General features: G+C 36.5%; 1 protein-coding gene across 7 annotated transcripts; it reads left to right on the top strand.

The window, feature by feature from the left end:
* The first annotated feature begins 26 nt into the window (after nt 1-26).
* rabgef1 (RAB guanine nucleotide exchange factor (GEF) 1) lies at nt 27-23,988 on the top strand. Of its 7 annotated transcripts, none has more exons than XM_087269036.1 (11): nt 27-80; nt 3,046-3,238; nt 5,098-5,291; nt 9,443-9,577; nt 11,362-11,382; nt 13,452-13,618; nt 16,425-16,506; nt 17,499-17,631; nt 19,449-19,540; nt 19,630-19,886; nt 21,882-23,988. In XM_087269036.1, exons 2-11 carry the CDS (start codon nt 3,060-3,062, stop codon nt 22,281-22,283), a joined length of 1,662 nt encoding a protein of 553 aa, XP_087125162.1. In that variant the 5' UTR covers nt 27-80; nt 3,046-3,059; the 3' UTR covers nt 22,284-23,988.

Genomic DNA, 23,988 nt, shown 5'->3' with positions numbered 1-23,988 from the left:
ATCAGCCCAGCCAGTGTCCCTCCCTCACCAGTCGCCTGGATATGACGTCGTTGTGACCCGGAGAAGAGACCGCTGACGAGGTACACGTCCTCTGTATTAAGATTAAACACTGTATTTTGCCATTCATCTCTTAAATATGTTGTTTTGCCTATTTATAAACGGAAAGTTGCAGAGTTATGCCATATACTGCCAACCAAGAGTTGCGTTTGTTTTTAGCCACGTAGCTGTTTTGCTAGCTTGATGTGTTGACTGCCTGCGGCGGGTTGAATGACATTTTGTTATTTTCGGTAGATAAAATATGCCTTATAAGATTAGTTTCTGCCCGCATGTTAAAATAAAGAGACAAATAATTAAGTTACCTCAATTTACTGGATTTAAATGTCAAATAAGACATAAAATTCTTAAATCAATATAAGTCAATCCAATATTACGCTGAGTTTAGTGTCATCGAAGTTAACTTTAGCTAATCAAAGTTTGTCCTTAAAGTATTTATTCATTTAAACTATAATAGATGTTTAAATTATTCATTTTCCTTTTGGTTTGTTCTACGCAATTGGTTGATTGACATCAGATTTATTAATCAAGTTACTAATTTATTTAAGAAATTATTGACTTTAGCTTAATATTAAATAATCAGTAAAACTATTTATTTCCCTCCCATTTACCTCTGAAATATCAATCTTAGTTTTAATATGGTAGTATGAATATCTCATTACTTTCATTTTCATTTGTCAAGCTCTTTAAATGACTCATCTCGTTTGCAGCAATGTTGATATCTGTGGTGCTCTGCAAGTATTGTCTGCAGAGCAAATTGTGTAATGTAACTCCTGTTGACTTGCTTCATGCATGTTTAGTTCACAATGCCAGTGTTCGCAATAGCTTCATTGTACATAACCTTTCAGAATAAACAACTGTGTCAAATTCAGTCGCCAAAGAGATTATAAAGTATAACAGGTTAGACTTTTCAAAAGGGACTCATTGTTAAATACTAGTTAATGCATTAAGTGTCATTATCAGTGAGTAATAGCTACATTTATGAACTAACAATTGGAATCAGAACATTTTCAATCAATCTCAGGCATGTCATAGGCCAGATTAAAGTGAATATATTTGCGTTTGGAAATAATGACCTGTTCAGTCTTCAACATTTGGGCGCATTGATGAACATCGCAGTAAATACCACAATTTGAATTAGGGTTGCACGATATTGGGAAAACTGACAGTGTTTTGTTTTCCTGTGATATTAAGTTAATTTCACCGAATGAAATGAATAGCTCCATTTGAGAAAAAAAAAATTTGATGTTTATCAGGATGACTTTGTAGGGAAGTGTATCTGCATAAAATATAATAAATCAATCACAATAATTAATAAAAACAGTAGAGCAATGATACACATGAAACAAAATTGTTGTCTGGGAGTCTAGCAGTGTTCAGGTGCAGAAAATGAATAAGCAAATGAAAACGACACTATTGTCTTGATTGTACATAAGCTCAATTAATCTTTCTTAAAGTTAAACACATTTTTTTGTGACTGAATATTTTAAACTCATTGAAATAGTCATACAGTCTCAGACCTTAAAAAACTATAAACTTTTAGGCAACTTTACCTTACAAATAATACAAATGAGAAAAGGAGCATCTTTTGTGTTTTGAGTTTTGCATGCACTTTATTTCCACTTTGTACTAATAAAATCAGATGGGACTGAAAGTATCTAGGCAAGTAATTATTAATATTTGGATATGATACTTCTGATGGACTATATAAACTTTGCAATCACTCCAATAATAACATGTATTCTCAACTGTTACTTGCTTCTGGTCAAATATAACCCTGACTGGACTGTACAGATCTTGTAAAGTTACTATTGGGGATACATAAATTGGGATATCAGTGCTGAAAAGATACATTGTGCAACCCTAAATTGAATATTCTTTTTTAAATTATTTTTTTATTTATTTATGTATTTATTTTTTGTTGACAGTTAACAAACAAAAGTAACAGAGAAAAAAAATATATATATAAATTTATCAGTATAAAATTGATTAAAAGAATAAAAATGAACCACACTATAAGCCTCATATTGTGCAACAAACAGTATATGATGTGCATAAACAATATATGATGTGCATTCATTTAACAAATTAAACATACAAACAAGTCAGTACCGAAAGTTGAGATTGGCAGCATGGTGTATTAGGTAAAATTAATAATGATAATAAAAGAAAAAAGAAAAATAAATTAAAAGAGCAAGAGAAAAGGGGATTAAACTGAATATGCTAGGGGGGTGGCACATTCTTTAAACTTGCGGTTTTATGTCTGGAAGAGTTTTATGCTTGTGCTACATCAGGACTAGTACTCATCTAGAAAGTACAGACTAAAAGAGCAAGATTTTCAACCATTCATTCGACAGTACCTGCTTCAAGTTTCAGAGATTTGACATGCTCCATGAATGGCAAATAAATGTTAGAAAACTTGATCACTGGACCTTGACTATATTTATTTTTTTCTAATTTAACAAAAATAAGGCATCTTTAATCTATTGAGTATGGTATGGGGGTTGAGGAGACCTCCACTGCAACAAAACACACCACCTAGCCAATAATGACAGAAAAGCTGCTAATTTAGAAAAATAAACGGGTAACTCACAGTAAGGGAGTAGAACTCCAAACAGGCCATCGGAAAAGGATACATTTGAACAGATGTCATTTCTGAAAATGAATCAAAAACAGACTTCCAAAAAGGAAACAAGGTCCAAAACGTGAACTAGATTTGCAGGTTCAGCATGACATATGTCACAGTTTGGATCAATAGCTGGGAACATGCAACTCAGTTTACACTTAAACCAGTAAACTCTGTGGACTACTTTGCACTGTAGAATCTCATGACGAGCACATACAGATGATGTATGGACCTTTTGTAACTAAATTGAATATTCTTAAAAGGCATTCTGAGTTTAAATAATGAATAATTATTCCCTTTAAATTGAAGTGTGCACAATAACAGTATCATGCATGCTCATTATTACTCTTATTGTCTTTACCTAGACACAAGGGATACAATGAGTCAGCGCTCGGAGAGACGGGGGATCCATGTGGACCAATCAGAACTGCTGTGTAAGAAAGGCTGTGGTTATTATGGCAATGCTGCCTGGCAGGGCCTGTGCTCCAAGTGCTGGAGGGACGAATATCAGAAAGCTCGGCAGAGGCAGATCCAGGATGACTGGGCTCTGGCAGAGAAGTGAGTCATACTCGTGGCTTATTTAAAAGGATAGTTCACACAAAAACTATTATTTACTCATCAATAACACACCTTCAAGTAGTTTCAAACCTTTATCCTGCTTCTTTTTCTTTTGAAAACAAAAGAAGATATTTTGAAAAATGTTAGAAATCTGTAACCATTGACTTCAATAGTAGGAAAAAGCTATTTTATGGAGGTCAGTGGTTACAGACCTCCAACATTTTTCAGAATTGTTTCTGTTTTAGTGAAACTTGTGACAAGTGAAGGGTGGGGAAATGGTGACTATCCTTTTAATGCTCATGAAGATCAAATTAAACTGTAGTGGTTTTGGTAGTTCACACAGTTAGAAGGCACCACAGGTAAAGAGAGTAAAAATGAACTAGTAGGTATCAATATAATTTTCCAGTTGTTTGATTTAATTAAGGATTGTAAATATGTTCTTGTAAGTTCTCGAAAATGTTCTTTAAATAAACAGATGAGGCAATACTTCTTTAAATATACACTAGTTTACGTTCATATTTTGCAGATTTTTTTGAAAATTCGGATGAAGTCGGTTTTAAGATTCTATTTTTTATTTTTTTTGGATACATTAAAGTCAAAAAATGTTTACAAATACTCCGAACTAGAATAAGTCTGTATGTATAGTATGGATCAGAATTTACATGTGAACAGAACTGTAAGGTCTGGTGTTTGTAAGTTCAGCTGAAGTCCAATTTGAAGACTCCATGAAGGAAGAAAGAAAACAATTGTAAGAAAACAGAATTTGAAAATATGTATTGTAGTTTAAGTCTACAGGTGCATATTGATAAAGCGCAACAATAAAACTTAAACATGTATTTTAGTATGTTTTCATCCATGTTAACTGGAAAAAAAGCACTTTATGAAAAGCTAAAGATGGTATCACTCCTTAAAATGTAATTTTAGAGATTCCTAAAATGAAAGTCAATGGTTACTGTTGTGGAATAAAGATTCTGGTCTGCAAAATATTCTAAGTCTCTAAGTTAAACTTTTCAAAAAATGAGAAAATCTGAGATCTCCGAAGTCTTTAGGCAAAGCAGTTTATTGTTAAAGCATCAGTAACAACAGAGACAGGTCGTTCAAATGTCTGCTGAACATAGGCTTGCACACAGTTTAATTACATTTCTGTGTCTTTATACTCCACCCAAATTTACATATTGCACACCTCTATCAGCTTCTCCGCTAATGGGATCTTAAATCTCTCAGGTGCCCACCATCAATAGAATCTCAGGGTCTTTCAGGGGTCTTACCCATATCCAGTTAAGTTCTTTCCTTCCTGTGATGACTCAGCCAAAAAACAATGCTCAACAATATATCTTGTTCACTGTCCACTGAGCTGTCAACTGTAAGTTCAGATGTAGTTCATGGGTACTCATATTTTTTAGATGTCATTACAAATAAGTGTGGGCGCATGTGCAGGTGTGCCTTATCATGAGTTACCGAACAGAACGCAGGTGTCCTTATGGCCTTGCATCTAAAAATCTACCCTCATTGTGACAATGCTGCTCTTCTAATTTATCTTCTCATCTCTGACTGCATTTACACAGAATGACTTTTTTATTTACAAAAGCACACATACCTGATAATAATGCCACAGGTACAGGTAATAATACAATAGATAATAATAATAATAATAATAATACTAAAATCACTCAAATAAGCATATAAATGAGAGTAATACATTAATCAGAAATTCATCAAAACGCAATGAATTCCCCAACATTACAGGTTTATTTTTGTGTGAACTATCAACCAAAAAAATAAAATTAGTAAGTAAACTATAAAGTAAATGAATCCCTCATAAAGCAGAAGTTTATGTGGAGATGTGCTTCCTGTCGCAGGCTGCAGCGAGAAGAGGAGGCCGCTTATGTCAGCAGTCATAGTTCCTCACAGACCCAGCCTCCGCAGTCCCACTCCCAGCACTCTCTCGCCACCTTCTCCAAATTCGAGGAGAAGAAAACCAACGAGAAAACCCGAAAGGTCACCACTGTAAAGAAGTTCTTCAGCCCCTCCTCACGTACAGCCCCCAAAAAAGGTATGAGTAGGGTGAGATTGGAGTGATTGTCAGTGTGATTTGGGTTGTTTTGCTGCAGGAGACCAGCAGCAGAGTGAATGTGTCCTTTAATTCTCTTGCCTAAATTATTTTATGTTTAGACTTGCTTCATGAATATTATCATAGGCTGGACAAGTAAAAACGGAGTGCAGCTTTATAGACATCAGTGCTGTAGATTTTCCCCAAATCACCACTTTTCCCTTAGAGCCCAAAAGAGAAAATCCTACATAATTTTGCATACTTTTTCTGGAAATCAGGCTTGTTTTCTTATGCAAATGACTTCCCTCATGATCACACACAGTTCCAGTTTGATTTTATCATTTCATTTGGAGACATCTCTGTGATAAAGCCTTAAGGTATACTTTATTTTCCTGGTCTGCTCCAATTCGCATAGGGCTGCACAATATATCATTTCAGCATTGATATTGCCTTGTGCACATCCACATTAGTCACATTGCAGGATCTACAATGTTCAATCAGGATTATAGTTGAGTAGGCGTTAAAAGCACACATGATTGTGGAGTAATTGCAAAGCTTAAACATAAAGTTACCCAAAAATTGTACAATTTGCATGTGTTTTAAAGCCTGTGACCATTTATGCATTTCAAGCCAGTTTAAAGCACTCAGGCACAGGAAGTTAAAAGTTTAGTAACTTCAAGAAACATTAATTGTATTTATGTGCAGTATATCTGCAATGAAGATTAAACAGTGTTATTTAATTTACATTTAAATATTTAGTTTGTGTTCCCGAATACTGTTAGAAAATCAGAAAGCATTTATTTAATTTGTAACTTTGCTTTACTAGCCCCTTTCACACATACAGACCTTTCCGGAAAATTGCCGGCAATTTTCCGGAAAGGTTGTATGTGTGAACAGGTCCTTTTTGAAAATACCGGTAAATTCGTTCTGGCTATTTTCCGGAAAGAGAAGTTGTAACATTACCGGCAATTTGCCGGAATGCTGCGCTGTGTGAATTCAGAAGGAAGATTCCCGTAATAAGCGTGTGCACGTCTAGAACGTGCTGACGTGAGACGTCTGCTTTAGCCAATCACAACAGTCAGACGCATTTACGTCCGCGCGGTTTGTGAGGATAAAAGCCATTGAATATTTTTCCAGATACATTTAGCTGCTAGAAGTTAGTCAGATCACGTTTATATGTTCTTCTTAATGCCACCTGTGTAAATATTCATCGATGAGATGCTTATGATAAGCCGTTGTTTGTTTACCTTCAAGCTTTGCGTGTGCCTGTGATACAGCCTGTGAGCGCCTGCACTCGCACATATAATGAACATCTCGACATGCGAAAGTGATAGCCGGTAAAGTCTTTCCGGAAATTTTCCAGATATTTACCGGTATCACTGTGTGAAAGGGGCTAATGTATTTATTATTGCGTGTGATTTGGTTTATTCAATTTTATGTAGATGTGCTTCACTGTGACATCATGCTGTTATCATCCAAAATTGCCCTGAAATTCAAATTTTTTATTTCATATCAAGCTGTTTATTTAATGTTAAAATCATACTCGATATCGCTGAACAATAAAATATCACAATGTCAGTTTTTTCCAATATTGTGCAGCCCTAATTTTGCATGTTTTACACAGATGCAGTACCACAAAGTGGACTCGTTCTGTTTGAACATTCACCTTGTGCATGCATTGTGTTAATCAGACCATCCGTGTGTGTGAACATCCACTTCTGATGATGACAGATTAGTCACAAAGACTGCGCAGACTGTCTTGGAATGCAAATTTATATTGGTTTAATCTTTATTTATTAGACATGAATGATGGTAATTATGGAAAGGCTTTATTATTGAAATGTCAAACATACACTACCATTCAAAAGTTTAAAGTCAGCAAGATTTTTACAAATATTTTTTGATTAGGGATGTAACGATTCACGATTCGATACAATTCACAACACTAATCTCATGATTCAGGATTCAGTCACAATTTTTTAACAAAATTATTTGAAACAAATTTAAGGTGAAGAGCCCTTTCATTTTTTTCATAAATGCTGCACTTTTTTTGTGCTATTTTAAAAACAAAATATTAATTAATATAAATTACACAACATAATGTAGTATCATAAATAACTATCATGAGCTAATAATAATTACCATAGTATACTTTAGCCTTTACTACAGTAAACTATATATATATATATATATATATATATATATACCTCTCCCTCAGTCATCTTTCCATCAAGTAAATTTCTTTTGTAAGCCTGATTGTTTGGCGACGTCACCAACCAGAGCGAGAGGTGGCAGTAACGCACCAGAAAGTTTGTTGTCGATTACTGAAAAACAGGTAGAAGAAGAAATCATCATTTTCACCACCGTATGGATTTACTTTCATCGGCTAGACACCGGCCTCACACCTCTGTGAATATCGGTGCCATCACTTATTGATCCGCGATTGGTAAATGTAGCTTGCGTTGACGCTACTGCGCTACTTGACTAATAAAATAGCTTTGCTACTAAAAAGCTATTTGATTTTTAACGTAGCGATGCTACCGCCAAACTACTGAGAGATGTAGTTAAGCTAGTAGCGTCATTACTTGTAAAGAAAATTTTTCAGATGCAACCCCATTTGTAATCTTTAACATTTTCATAAGTAACTGTAATTAAATTACATATTTTCCCAGTAAATATAACAAATTACTGTTATATTTATTTTTTAATTAAATTGCGTAACGCCGTTACGTGTAACTAGTTACTCCCCAACACTGCTGTTAGTGTAAGTAAACATCTTTTTGCAGTATTTGCACACAGTTTGTTGTTTTGTCTGGCGCACTTCACTGCTTTCATTTTACTCTGCTGCCCCACTTCTTGCTCGCCGCTGATTCGCCTGTAAACACAGCCTCCCCACTGGTCAAAATGTATCACGATTTATTTAACATTTCAACTGTTTTGAATTGCCACATATTTGAGTCAGTTTTAACTGACTCATGGTGAATCATTACATCCCTATTTTTATGCTGTTTTACGCTCATTATAGCTGCGATTGTTTGGAAAAACAATAAATTAAAACTGGAATACTATGAACAAAGAATATAGAAAGCTTTCCTTTTGTCATTGTTTTAACAAACATTTATGCAAATGTCAATGCTGTTTACAGTTTTATATTCACAAACAGTAGTCAACATGACGATTTGATATTGTGTGCACTGCTAATCTTGATTTATTGATCTAAATATATGCAGAAGTACTTTTAGTTTGTCAGTAACCTGGGTCACGCACTTCCGGTGAACTGTATGCCATTACAAAATCGGCACGTTTAAGGTCTGTTTTCTTTCTTTCTTTAAAAATTAGCCGTCTCCACTGCCTGAGTGATATAAAGGGGTATCAGAATGTACAAGAAGCACTGCATTAAATTACATTTTTCCCCGTCAGGTCTTTAAAACATGAGCATTTATGTTACCCCAGTACATTCAATGGAGCTTCTTCGCTAGCCTGCAAATCCTGACAGCAGTGTACATGTAAACGACTTTTCATCTGGTTTTACACTTGAACAACTAAATGAATGGCAAAATCTATTTAACTGATTATATTTTATTACATTACGACATAAATGCTGTAAAAGGAACCGTATAAAATGGAAAAACGTTACATTAGTCGTTCACCGGAAGTTTATCATTATGGGAAGAAACACTAGCTCTGCATTTACCCTATTATTCCAAATACCATGACTTCCCAGGGATAATCCTGTTATTGTGACTTTATTTCTCAATTCCGTCCGCATTTGCTCCATTATGGAAATCATAAGATCCTAATCATATTTTTGTAATCGATCCAAAATAAATGCATTTATTTAATTTGTTTACTGCCCCCTAGACTTTTTAAATGGTAGTGTATTTAATCCTCCCTTGCTTTGATGCATTTATTTATTCATTTGCGATCATATCATTTCATCATTTGTCTATCTGATGGTTTTATTTGAACAAGTGATCCACCCTTCACCTCTCAGTTTTGTTTTCTTCATCTCTCGTTATATTCTATCTGATCTTCGCCCCTACTCTCCCACTCTTTGTTTCACTATTCATCCCGCCTCTGCCACCACCACCACATTTTTCATCATTTCACCCCTCCCTTTCGCCCGTTTCCCTTGCCCACCCTGGGTGTTTTAGTCCCCCCCGAAAAAGAAAGAGAGAAAGAGAAAGAGGAGAAGTTGCCAGGCAGGAGAGAGAGCCATGGAGAAAACCTCCTGAGGGATCTGAAGGGCATTTTTACCCAACCCTGGGAAATGAGCTCCCCCACTGAAGGTAACCGACTGAGCCTGGAGGAAAATCTGGGGTTATGAAAAGGGAGAGTGGGTGGAGTTTGCAGTGTTTGTCCTTTCTGCGGTCGACCCCTATGTTTTGTGTTGAACAGGTTAAAGGGTATCTCACAGAGCGCAACAAACATTTCATGTTCTTTGTGACGTACTACCCTGATTCCATACTGTAGTGTGTGTATTGGTTTAATCACTTGTTTATGTTAGATGTGTGTGTGTGGGTGTGTGATCTGGTTTATGTGGTTTACAAGGACGTAAAATGGTATAGTGGCTTGGTTATAACTTGGGTATTGCAATTTTAAGATGGTTCACAAGGGCATACAAGTGTCCTTAAAGGAACACTTCACTTTTTTTTTACCAGCCTTATCACTCTGCTGCCCAAGACCAGGTACTCACTAAATTTAAGCAGGGCTGAGCCTGGTCAGTACCTGGATGGGAGACCACATGGGAAAACAAGGTTGCTGTTGGAGGTGGTGTTAGTGAGGCCAGCAGGGGGTGCTCAAACTGTGGTCTGTGTGGGCCCTAATGCCCTAGTATAGTGAAGGGGGTGCTATGCTGTCAGTCTTTCGTATGAGATGTTAAACCGAGGTCCTGACTCTCTGTGGTCATTAAAAATCCTATGGCACTTGTAGTAAAAGAGTATGGGTGTAACCCCGGTGTCCGGGCCATATTCTCTCCATCGGCCCTTACCCATCATGACCTACTAATCATCCCCATCCACTGAATTGGCTGTATCATTGTTTCTCCACTTCACCAATAGCTGGTGTGTGGTGAGCGCACTGGCGCCGTTGTCCTGTGGCTGCCGTTGGATCATCCAAGTGGATGCTACACACTTGTGGTGGTGTGGAGAGACCCCCCTCATGAATGTGAAGTGCTTTGTGTGTATGGCCATACACAATAATATAATAAAATACTATATATAATATAATATAAATACACATTACACATTATGTTTTAAATCCATTCAGCCAATCTCCGGGACTGGCAGGAGCACTTTTAGCTTAGCTTAGCATAAATCATTGAATCGAATTAGACCATTAGCATCACATTTAAAAAAAAAAAAAAAGAGTTTAAGTTAAAAAATTTCCCAAAGTTTTAATCTTCTTACATCATGTGAGATAGACGGAAAATGAAAAGATGCTATTTTCTAGGCCAATATGGCTTGGAGCTATACTCTTATTCCGTAATCATGATATTATATAGCACCTGAAAATAGTCCCTAACTAGGTAACAGTGCCATGATACAGCAGCAAATTAGTTCCTATCAACTGTTTATTATCTGTTGGTCTTAGTACACAGCTACAGAAGAGTCAGGCTTTAAATAAGAAATTGATTTATATTCTTATGCGCTTATTGAAGTTAATGCTAAGGGTCTAATCTAATACAATGATTTATGCTAAGCTAAAAGTACTTCTGTCAGACAAGGGGAAGGTGAAAAATGGTAAAACTCTACCGTTTAACTCTAGGGGAGTTTTAAAAGTGGTGTTCCTTATAAAAAATCATACTTAATGGGGTATTAGTCATTTAAATTTTGCCACAGGTTTCTTGTGAGGGTTGGGTTATTAAGTAGTAAGCAAATAGTAAGCAGTTCTTACAGTATATAAGGCATTACGCATATGGAGAATCCTTGTAAACCGCATATACAATAATGTACAGTATGTGTATGTGTGTGGGCATCATTAAATACCTGATTGATCACCCTACCAATTTTTTTTCCATGTTCACTGTCTCATTGTCATGCGTCCTCCTCTTTTCTTGTCAATCTGGTGGCAGCTCTGGTATCGAGACTGAGAGGTGGGTATTAGTGCCACATCACTGTAGCCCATCAGCACAAATCACAGAAAACAAACCAGTGTTGTATGTGAGCTGCATGCATTATTGCATTCAGGCTGAAACTCTTGGAACGCCTCATTAGTCAATGGAGCGTTTAGAAAAACAGGTGTAACTGCATCTGTGTAGTGTTAGCCAAAGCATGCAGTTACTCAATTCATTCAGCTTCTCTATTTCATTCTTTGACTCTGATATGATGTCAAAGGTGTTAGCATGGTGACAGATCAATATTTCAGTGTAATGGCCTACTTCTGAACTGGCTACAAATTGATTTGGACTTATGCTGTGACTTTTTATGTTGTTTAGTTGATGGAATTGTTCTTTACTCTGTGCAGAATGTCATGAGTAATTCTGTTCAAGCTATTTTGTTGATTCTTGAGGAACATTGACTACTCATTGGACTTCAGTTGTAGTGAGAATGATGGGAAAGGACTTAATTTCACATGACATTCTGTGAAGAACGCTAACGTCCATTTGCATTTGATCTATATTAAAGATATAGTTCACCCCAAAAGGTTTGTTTTTTCTGTTGAACACAAAAGTAAACAAATCAAAAGATTTGTGTCATTTTATAAAAGCACCAGCCTCCAGCATTCTTCAAAATATCTGCTTTTGTGTTCAATAGAAGAAAGAAACTCAAATCAGTTTGGATCAAGTAAAGGGAGATGAAATAATAGAATTTTAATTTTTGCGTGAACTATCTCTCTAAATGAACACTCCATGTTTTTTGGAAAATAAGATAATTTTACAACCCCACTAGAGTTAAAGTTAAGTTTTATCATTTTTGAAGCCATTCTCTGGGTCTGACAGGAACACTTTTAGCTTAGCTTAGCATAAATTATTGAATTGGATTAGACCATTAGCATCTAATAAAGATTTGATTGTTTTCCTATTTAAAGTTTGACTAATCTGTATGAGTATTCTCTTCTCTTAATTCCTTTCATGCACTTCATTATATCATTGCACTTGCTGGAGCCATGGTATGGTAGCAAAGTTTCTTAATTATTACACCAGAATGAGAGTATAATTGCTAGGCATATCAGCCTAGTAAATAGCAACTTTTGATGTTCCATCTGTCTTAGTACACGATGTAACTACAGGTACATTTAGTACACGATCTAACCCCAGGAGACTCGCGCTTTAAATAGGAAAATTTTCAAAAATGTTCTTTTTTTATTATTTGAACAAGATGCTAATGGTCTAATCCAAGGGTGTCAAACGTATGGATCCGGCCCGCAAACGAGTTTAATCTGGCCTGCGAGATGATTCTGTAAAGGATAAAAATGAGATGCAATTTTTCCATAAAAAAAACTGCTGTTCCAGTTGTGTCCACTGAATGGCGCGATTGCAAACTGTTAATTTCATCCAATTCAGGAACCTAAATTAGCATCAGTTTGAGAGCCCTCTTAGAGAGAAAGATCACATCTATGGCCTGCTATACCACACTGAGGTGTTCTCATGAGAAAACATAACTATTTCACGTTTGGTCAGTTTAGTAACTAATTAGTTTGAGTTCGGTCATACGAAATCGTACAATATAAAAAAAGGAGGCATCACACCCAACCACACCCCTAAATCAAATCGTCATCGGTGGATAAGCAGATCGTACTAAATTGTACGAATGAGATCTTACAAATTAATATAAATTAGCCGCTAAATCAAAAAGTAACGAATTGCCGTGAGATTGTGTTGTTCTGAGCGTCTCATGTTTTATGTTTATCGTTTTAAAACAAAGAAAACAATGTGAAGTTGTTGTTTTAAATTATATATACCATGATTTTACCAGTCCGGCTCACTTGGGAATAGATTTTCCTCCATGTGGCCTCTGAGCTAAAATGAGTTTGACACCCCTAGTCTAATCCGATTCAGTCATTTATTCTAAGCTAAGCTAAAAGTGCTCTTTCCATACTCGGACATCAGCCGACTGGATTTATTAAACATATTTCTAAAAAAGGTGGAGTGTTTCTTTAACATCCAACTAGTTTAATAAATTAGTTTTGTAAACATACTGTGTGCATATTTGTATTCCTCAGAGAGCCATGAGGCAAAAACGCCCAGTCCGTCCATCACCCGTCAGTCCAGCATCGAGACCGATCGCGTGTCACGAGACTTTGTGGAGTTCCTCAAGACCTTGCATAAGCCTGGCAGAGAGATCCACAAACACAGTCGTGCATTTATTGACAGCATGGGGAATAAAAAGGTGAGGATCAGGCTTACATAAAGTTTACATAATGTTTTGATGTTATTAAAGTGCCCCTATTATGCATTATATAAGATCATATTTTGGTTTTGCGGGTCACCAACAACAGTCTGATATGCTTGACACAATGACACTTTCATTGTTTTATAATATGCATTTATTTTGACCTAATTATCCCAATGACTCCCGTATGATTTGTTTATCGATTCATTTGTTCCCAAACCCCTATTTTGCGTGAGGCGTCACGTTTTTAACAGGGTTTTGGCAGTGGCGTAGCGCAAAATGGGGAGGCCCCCCTGCAGGGATCACCGACGGGGCCCCCAGTTGAAGGCGGGGGGGGGTGGGGGGGGATATACACATAGATATACACATATACACATATGTCTATGATCGGGAGTTTTCCTGGATGGTAGTATGCATTTTTTTTAATAATGAACATTTTTATTTGACATCACTTTTCTACATTGATGGATCACTTATCGCACGGGCATTCCTGACAAAAAGCTTGTGTTTGTGTGTATGGAAATGTACTATTCACCCCCTGTTAAATTTGATCTAATCATGTGCTGAAATACACCTCTCCTGCTTTCACTTCTCATACTGACGGAGGAGCGATTCGTTTGTGAATCTCCGTTACGAACGACTCGTTCACTAGCCGACAAGTTTCTGGCACCACAGCATCTCTTTGTCATATTTCTTTTGCATTGTTTGCTGATTTATTCAACAAACCTAGCATAAACCGAGTGTTTAGTGCGAGTTGGTGCTACTTTGCCTTATGGTGAATGCAGTAAGTGACTATAGCTATTATTATCAATAACGTGACCTGTTTAGCACAAAAAACATACAAAAACGTAAAAAACTTAATCCTATGAAATGTTCTGCCTTTGTGCTTTGTTTTCTTTGTTTGCTCGTTACTACACTCGTAGACAGCGCTTAAGTCCTGCATCTTCACGTAATAACACTGTCTTGACTAGTGCGGTTGAATGACATTTGTCCTGGGAGCACTGTACCAATGTGGCGGCGCTATAGACGCATGCTCAGGGTCCCTATGCGATATCTAGTGTATATATCTATGTCACAAATTGAGGAGCGGGGAAAGGAGGCGGAGTGGCGTGACTACGCGGGGAATCCTTCACAAACTGAGGAGCGATCACAAACCGAAAGTGGCGAGAGCGTCAAAGTAGCCAGAAGTCATTCATTTTTTTAACGAGAACCGGCGGCGAGAAACAGCGACGCGTCTTCATTGGCTATGACGCGGTTCGGCGGCAAGCAATCAGAATGAAGTAGTCCACCGCCTGAGCGGAGTTCAGAGAACACAGACCTGTAAACTTTGGTTCCGACCACAGTTGTTCCCAAGAGTTTGATTATTGCGGTTCCTGGATTTTCAATTATTAAAAATCGCGACGACGTGGGGCCCCATAATCACGCGGGGCCCCCCCGCGGTGCGTGCCCTGCGGGCCCGTCCGCTACGCCACTGGGTTTTGGATGAAATAGCCCAATAAAGATTTAACCTATGAGCTACATTATAACCACTGATCTATAATAGATAAGTGATCACAAATCGCGTGGAGCGATTACAGCTTACAACACACTATTAGATATATATTTTGCAAACTGCACAAAATGAGGCTACAATTTTAATCACACTTGCATGTTACGATCCGGAAGAAGAAGAAAATGGTCCATACGAACTTAGTTACTGACAAAGTCCCTGCCAAAGTCTGACAAAGTCCCTTACATGAAAGTCTCTGCTGCTCTTTCCTTTAATAGTAAACACATAGACACATTCACATAGACAGGTCTCTAACATGGGACACTCACGTAAACTGGATCTGTGAAAAGCTTCACCAAAGACTGTATTTTCTACGAAGGTAATAGTTTTATGGTGTTGATAAGAAAATCATGTACTTATTTTATCAACCTGTATTTGAAAGTGTTATCAGATATGGTCTATCTACATGGTATGGCAATCTTTCTGTAAATTTGAAATCAAATTTTTTTTATATTATCAGAACTGCTATAAAACTAATAGGATCTGAAACTTTTACTAGTATACAAACACTCTTCGAGCAATGCACTCTGAATGAAGCGAAAATAATTTTGAGTAACTCATCGCATGAACTCATCCCATTTTACGATCTTTTACCTTCTGGAAGAAGATACAGAACTTTCCGCTGGAAATGGAACAGGCTTAAGAACTCTTTTATTCCAGTGTCAATCAGACTATTGAACACTGAACGATAGTATATGTAATTCTTTTGCATGTTGGCTTATTTTTTAAATTGTTATTGTGTCAGAACCTGCTGAAGTGCTGTGTGAGTCTACAGACAATTTCCCCTTAAGGGACAATAAAGTATACAAACAATAAACAAACAAACATAAACGGTCGACGAATCTGGCGTTGCAAGCACACGATTGGCTATACTGTGGGATTGTTGTGAAAATGAACTTTAACCTTTTATTCCCTACAGCCGAATCTCTATCTGTCAGTAATCGTCATCTTCCCGTCACGATCAGTCCTATGACCCCTGCGCTCCGTTAGTGTCTGATGGGAAAGGCGCATTCATGTTTTACCGGATCTGGCACTACATATTTGGTGATGTACCGTATCAACATTGACGCGTTCACTTCTGAACCCAACTTGATTCATTTATTCGACTCCGAGCAGCTATTTCCCTAAAGAATCAATCGTTTTAAACACGGTGCTCAGTGTTACACACTGCAGGGAAGGTCATTTTTAAAAACTCATAATAGTGGCTCTTTAATCATTTTAGTAAACATTATATTTTGTATTTTCTCTCAGCAGGATCTCAGCGCTGAAGAACTGTCTGAATGTGTGCAAGACTTCTATCAGGGCATGTCTGACCGACTCTTGAATCATTTTAAAGGTAGGGTTCAAGCTTCTGAGAAACCCCGCAGTGATGAATCACTCAATCAGTTGTAAATAAAGAAATTCACTGGTTTGAGTGTCTGATTGGATGATTTGCTGTAATTGGTCGAAAATATTTTTTTTGCATGTAGGTGGGGCTGGTATTGGGGGAGGCAATTATGTTAAAAATGTTATTTGTGAAACGGGTGTATCTACAAATTGAAAATCTTCATTATTAATTGTTTTGTATGCATGTGTGTATGCATAATTGTATGTACTGTTTTATGTGTAATAAATGTTAACAAACAGGCACATGACTATATTTAAAATGCCTGACATTCCAGTCAACCATCAAATGTGGTGCATTTTTGTTGGATGAAACATTAGTTTTGCCAATTATATGAAATTATCCAGTAAACTTGAACAAACTCCCAGTGTTGGGTTGCAGCTGGAAAGGAATCTGCTGCTTAAATCATATGCTGGATAAGTTGTCGGTTCATTCCGCTGTGTCGACACCTGATTAATAAAGGGACCAAGCCAAAAAGAAAATGAATGAATGATCTTGAAATAAGCTTTTTAAAATGTTTGCAAATGTGAAATGTATAAGTAACAATTAGCCAATGAATAGGCAAATCATTGATTTTTAGTCAGAATATTGTTTTTAAATACTATTCTATTTATACATATGAATAATTTAAAAACATTTTTCATTGATTCATTTGTATATTGAATTAAAGTTCCTCTTTATTTAAATGTGAAATAGTTTTAGTTAACACTATTAACCCTGACCCTTTACACGAAGCCACCATGTCTGTTAAGCATCTAAAAGAAAATTATTGTTCATCTTGGTGATGTGGCAAAGTTATGTAACAAACTGTAAAAAGTAACACCGATTCCAGACCATTTAAATGCTCATTTAAATTCTTCGAACTTTAATGCTACTTATGGTTTGAAGTTGTTAATCAGAAACACTGTACATTTGTAAACCTTAATATGTTGTTTTTTCTTCAGGCTCCTCTGAGAAAGTGGACAGGGTGATGGATCAAGTGGAAAAATACATCATGACTCGACTCTACAAGAGCGTCTTTTGTCCAGAAACCTCAGATGATGAGAAAAAAGACCTGGCCACGCAGCACAGGATTAGGTCAGCCAATGTTATTTAATGTTTATTATCCTATTTTCACTTTTTGCTTTCATTTTAGTTCAGTTTTCCCTTGCAGTTTTGCAATTTTGTATTGTCTTTTTTGTTTACTTTCAGTTCATTAAAGTTATTTTGTTTTATTTATTTTTTTATATTTGCTTTTAGTTATTTTTTTAGCTCCAATTCATTTTCATTAGTCAATTTATTCTTAATATTTTTATTTTCAGTTTACATAATATTTTCAGTATTTACTTTCATTTTAGTTCAGTTTTTCTTTGCACTTTTTAAACTTTTTGTCTTTTTTGTTTGCTTTGAGTTAGTTTAAGCTATTTTTGTTTTAATTTGCTGTTTTTATTTGTGATTTTTGCATTTTAGCTCTAATTATTTTCATTCAGGCAATTATTTTAAAAGCTTTATTTTAGTTAACAAATTATTGCATTGTTAATAACATTTTATAATAGCTTTTTCTATTTATCTACAATAGCTTTTAATATTTTACAATTTATTTTTCCATTTTTTTAGTCTAAATATTTTCATATTTCTATTTAGCTTTTTTTATTTTTTATTATTTTAGTGTTTTATACTATATATGTCAAATTTTTTTCAGTTTCCAAGGTCACAATTCTAAAATTTTCTTCTCCTTTTTTTAAATTTCTACTTTTAAAAACTTTTAATTTATTCTATATATTGTATTGCTTAGGGCGTCACGGTGACGCAGTGGGTAACACGAGCGCCTCACAGCAAGAAGGTCGCTGGTTCAAGCCTTGGCTGGATCAATCGGCTTGTCTGTGTGGAGTTTGCATGTTCTTCCCCTGTTCGCGTGGGTTTCCTCCGGGTGCTCCGGTTTCGCCGACAGTCCAAAGACATGCGCTATAGGGAATTGGGTAGGCTAAATTGTCCGTAGTGTATGTATGTGAGTGAGTGTGTATGGGTGTTTCCCAGTGATGGGTTGCAGCTGGAAGGACATCCAGTGCATAAATCGTTTGCTGGATAAGTTGGTGGTTCATTCCACTGTGGCAACCCCAGATTAATAAAGGGACTTAGCCAAAAATGAATGAATGAATTATATTGTTTATTAAAATTTAAAGTAATGTTTTCTATTTTTCTATAATGGCTTTTATTCATTCATTAATTTTCCTTCGGCTTAGTCTCTTTATTCAACAGGGGTCGCCACAGCAGAATGAACCGCCAACTTATCCAGCATATATTTTACACAGTGGATGTCCTTCCAGTTGCAACCCAGTACTGGGAAACACCCATACAGTCTCACATGCACACTCATACACAACAGCCAATTTAGTTTAATCAATTCACCTACAGCGCATGTCTTTGACTGTGGGGGAAACTGGAGCACCCGGGGAGAACACGGGGAGAACATACAAACTCCACACAGAAATGCCAATGGACACAGACTCGAACCAGTGACCTTACTTGCTGTGAGGCGACAGTGCTTAACCCTGAGCCACTGTGTCACCTAATAGCTTTTAATATTTTCTCATTTATTTTCCATTTTTTATTTATTATTATTTTTTAAAAATCCAAATTTTTTCTGAAAACAAAAATCCGATCAGAATCTAATTATTTTCATATTTCTATTTAGCTTTATTTATTAGGGTTTTGGTTTTAGTGTTTTTATATTATATATGTCCAATTTATTTCTGTTACCAAGGTCACAATACTAAGTTTTACATGATAACACTGCTAACCTCCTTTTTTCTTATTAAAAAACATACTCCTCAAGAGAATATGAGGCATTTACGCTTTAAAAGAATCTGCAGTCTTGATTAACTCGCTTGGTAATGGATGGATGGTTTTTCCAGAGCCTTACACTGGGTAACCATTCAGATGTTGTGCGTTCCTGTGGAAGAGGAGATTCCAGAAGTCTCTGATAGTGTAGTCAAAGCCATCACCGGTGAGTCAGCCGAGCATCATGCTATTTTTCTCTCTTAGTTGCTGGTGTCAAATACAGTATTGTTTGATTATGGATTTGTCATGCCACAGATATCATTGAGATGGACTCCAAGCGTGTGCCCCGGGATAAACTGGCGTGCATCACCAGTTGCAGCAAGCATATCTTTAATGCCATCAGGGTCACTAAGAACGAGCCAGCTTCTGCAGATGACTTCCTGCCCACCCTCATCTATATCGTACTGAAGGCAAACCCGCCACGACTGCAGTCCAACATCCAGTACATCACACGCTTCTGCAACCCCTCAAGACTCATGACAGGAGAGGATGGATATTACTTCACCAACCTGGTGGGTCCACACATAATTAAGGGTGGCCAAAAAATTATGTTTAAACAAACTAATAATAGAGTGACTCTGTTGTTGTTTTGCAAGTTATTCGGTTCTTATATGTTCATATGATTTAGTAGTTTGTCAAAGACTCTTAAAAGTCCACATGAGCCGGAAGCTGCGACCGTTTTTTTTTTTCGTATTGTGACAGTTCATAGAGAAACAAAAGATAAAATGAGAAAACAGTGGGTGTGGCTTGTTTTTTCTGCTGCGAGCTGATTGGATGTAGTAAAGTAAGCATTTCATTCAGAAAGGTCGAGAAAAGTGTTTGAGGAGAGTTATTGCAGCCTAACAGACTCCTCCTCCTCACCATTTCTGTTTATTGTCAAAATTGACTGTTGGAGTTGCTGTGGTTAAGTATGTTAGCCGTGCCCTCAGACAGTCGTAATCTGAGATTTTAACTGACAACAAACAGAAAGTACATTTTTAGATTTCAACTATATTAAAAGTGCAAACAATTATTTTTTCTTTACTTTTAAGAAAAAAAAAATATTTTCAACTTACAAATAATATGAGTTGTCTATAAATTCAGACATGCTCGCCTCACATACATAGTGAATGTTTGGTTTCAGACATATACTGTAAATGGATGACCCATAACAAACCATCTGACCAATCAGAGCAGGGGGGGTCGGACATTTCAGATGCTGTGAGAAAAGAGCTAATGCTACCTACTGTAGGAAACATTAGAGAGGCGGTTATGAATTTGGGATGCCCTGAGAGGAAAATTTGGATATTAAGGAAATTTCCTATTTAAAAAATAAATAAATAAATAAAAGTTTTGTAATGATGGAATTAATATTGACATTTCAAAAAAATTTTTAATGAAATTTGGTATTATTAATGTAATATATTTTAATATTTAATAAAATGTAGATTTTTTTTGCATGAAAGTATAGACGTTTTTAAAATCTTAAAAAAATATATAACATATCCAATATCCAAATGGCTATTATTATAGGCAAAACAGGAGTAACAAACTGAACTCAGCAGCTCTTGGAAATACAAAAAAGCTTAAATATGTTTAAATATTAATAATGAAAGCCGAGTACTGTATGCTATAATGCTATAATGAATTTGCTATTTAAATGCTATTTAAATTTGTTCAATTAATTCAATCCCATAATGAGATTTGCTGTCAAAATTGAAATTGTGAGACCACCAAAAATTACATCTGAAATGTGCAAAATGACTAGCCAGACATCAGCTGAGAATAAACGTTCCTACGTTTAGTCTAGTCTTGTCTTCTGGATTAATTTATTTGTTTGACCCATGGCATTTCATTCAGACTAAGCATAATAAATAAAAAGATGACAATAAACACATTCTAAAAATCATTCATGAATACAAAACAACTGGCGAATTCACACCACATCTAGAACAATTAAGATATGGGCAAGCAACATCATTGGGGTCACTATCAGAATGACTCATGAATTTTAAAGCCACAGATGACCTTGTGGAAAAGCTCACTGCTTGATGTTAAGCCCAATTTTCAAAGATTATTTAAAAATGATTACTATCTTGGAAACAATTAGTTAAAGTATAGGAAATATTAATAAAACATACACAGAATTTATGCAAGCCAGCCTGGCAAGTATAAAATAAAACAATCTCAGGGGTCCAGTGTTAGTTTTAGGCGTCTTTGTGTTTTCTTTTTTTAAATTGCTGGGAAAAATAGTGTGTGTTAGAGATTGATTACACAAGCTGGATTCACTGGTCAGATGCGCTAATAGCACACTGTTGGTTACAAGGGAGCAATGCAGAATGAAAAACTATTACCTTAAAATAAACAGATTGTTATTTTTGTCAGTGTGTGTGCACATCTACATTTATTGTTATATTTATATTTAAAGTTATTGTGCTTTTTGTAAAAGGCTTTTAAGTATATTTTATTTTAGTCTTTTTTTTTTTTTCTCGGATGTCTCAGTTTTTTCATCATTTATTTCCCTACAGTGCTGTGCCGTTGCCTTCATAGAGAAGCTGGACGCCCAGTCATTAAATCTCAGCCCTGAGGATTTTGAGCGCTACATGTCAGGCCAGGCTTCTCCTCGAAGGCAAGACGATCCGGCAGGCTGGCCCCAAAGTGGCTCTCGTGTAAATCCAGTGCTCACTCAGATCCAACACAACCTCAGTGTCCTGTCCAGCCTGGAGAAAAGACAGCAGCAGGTCATCGAGGGGGCGCAGAGCCTGGAGGCGGAGCTGACCGAATGGCAGGAGAGCGTGGCCCGCGAGGTGCAGGAGATCCTGGAGCGATACCCGCTGGACATCAAACCACGCGCATCAGCGATCGATGCCGAAAACGTGGAGAACGACAGGCTGCCACCTCCACTTCAGCCACAAGTGTTTGCAGGTTAGCGTAGCATCATGTTCTGTGACGGGAAAAGCATGTTTCAAAACGCAACGGCTGCTCTCGAAACAAAATCTCCGCACTTACCATTCCATCTGCTTTATTTTAATGCTTATACAGTCGGCTGTTATGTATTTTATGCAAATGTATCCTTGTCACATTTGTGCAGCTGATCAAAAAAGGGCGAGAGTTCGGGAAGCTATAAAATATTTGTAGTCTAACTTTGATTTGATCTACCATTTTAAATCTTCAAGATAGCTGCTAATACGTCCTCTTAAATGGATAGTTCTCACCAAATTGAGATGTCGCTGTTCATTTAGTAATTCTCAGGCCATTTAAGATGTACAGAAGTTGAAAATTAAAGATTTGTTTGGTGAAACTGGGGTATTTGTGGATTCAGAAAATGCAAAGCAATGGTGATTAGCACTTTGAGAGTCAAAACAAAACAAATACAGACACTAAAAGTAATAATGCAATTGAACAGCTGTCAAAGCCAGTTCCTGGAGGGCCACCGTTCTGCACAGTTTAGTTTCAACCCTAATTAAACACATCTGATCAAACTAATTGAGTCCTTCAGGCTTGTTTAAAACCCACATGTAAGTGTATTGAAGCAGGGTTGAAAGTAAACTGCAGAGCTGCCGCCCTCCAGGATCTGAGTTTGACACCTGTGGCTTAGTGTATTGTCAGAATCTGCAGTTCTTTTGCCTGTATATTTTATTAATTTGTTTGACTCTCAAAGCTGTAAACTTGCATTTTCTTTTTTAATCATCATAGTTTCAGATAAAAAATATTTGAAATCTGATCTAATAAATAAAAAGGTAGCATCTTTTACAGCCTGAGGGGGAGTGAACATACAGCAAATTGGGTTGAACTATCTTTAAATATGATTACAGTTTTATTTATGCGATCATAACACCACATATCAGCATCTCTAATGCACATTAGTCCTGTTCACTGTAGGGTGTTTCACCTTCCATGCCTTGTTGTGTGGGATGTTTGGGTAAAGGAGTGTTTGTATATGTATGTGTAAAATGTTTTGCTGCTTCTACTGTGTACTTAAAAAATTTAAATTTAAACATCATCCAATTTTTGTGCTTTTAAGGGAATTAAAAGTCTCGGTACGCTCATTCTTAAACACTTGGTCCCCTAATTCAGTGTTTCTCAACCACGTTCCTGAAGGACCACCAACACTGCATGTTTTGGATGTCTCCTTTGTCACATCCAGTACAGGTCTTTCAGTCTCTGCTGATGATCTGAATCAGGTGTGTTTGGTGAAGGAGACATGGAAAATGTGCTGGTGGTCCTCCAGGAACATGGTTGAGAAACACTTACATGATTGGGGGAATGCAGAAGTTTTAGCAACAAACACTATATTTACAAAGACATTTCTTTATTTGCGGATGAAAATGTAGGTGGATTTGCTCGGTTGAATTCATCTAGTGATTTTGTTGTACATAGTCCTTCTTCCTGAAGATGCAAATGACTTTGTTTTGCTTTTGATGTTTTTAGCGTTACATAAAACAAACTCAAAATGTGATTCAGCTTATTTTGAATACTGTCCCAGCTGTAATTGTAACAGGTACTTGGCAAAACACTATATTCATGTGGAAAATAATGGCTTTCACTCACAGTAATGATAATGATTGATGTCTGTGTGTGATATTTTAACTGAACTGCATTATTTATAATGTAAATAAAAATTGAGGTGTGTCA

Source organism: Danio rerio, chromosome 10, assembly GCF_052040795.2.
Source record: "Danio rerio strain M-AB ecotype USA chromosome 10, GRCz13ab, whole genome shotgun sequence".
Taxonomy (NCBI): domain Eukaryota; kingdom Metazoa; phylum Chordata; class Actinopteri; order Cypriniformes; family Danionidae; genus Danio; species Danio rerio.
This window is presented reverse-complemented; position numbering and strand designations above follow the sequence as displayed.

Bases quoted from the DNA above. Each gene is read 5' to 3' on its own strand.
- rabgef1 (XM_087269035.1), top strand. From the start codon at position 3,060: ATGAGTCAGCGCTCGGAGAGACGGGGGATCCATGTGGACCAATCAGAA. The intron at 3,239-5,097 runs GTGAGTCATACT...TTCCTGTCGCAG, and splicing joins GACTGGGCTCTGGCAGAGAA to GCTGCAGCGAGAAGAGGAGG. The intron at 19,541-19,629 runs GTGAGTCAGCCG...GTCATGCCACAG, and splicing joins TGTAGTCAAAGCCATCACCG to ATATCATTGAGATGGACTCC.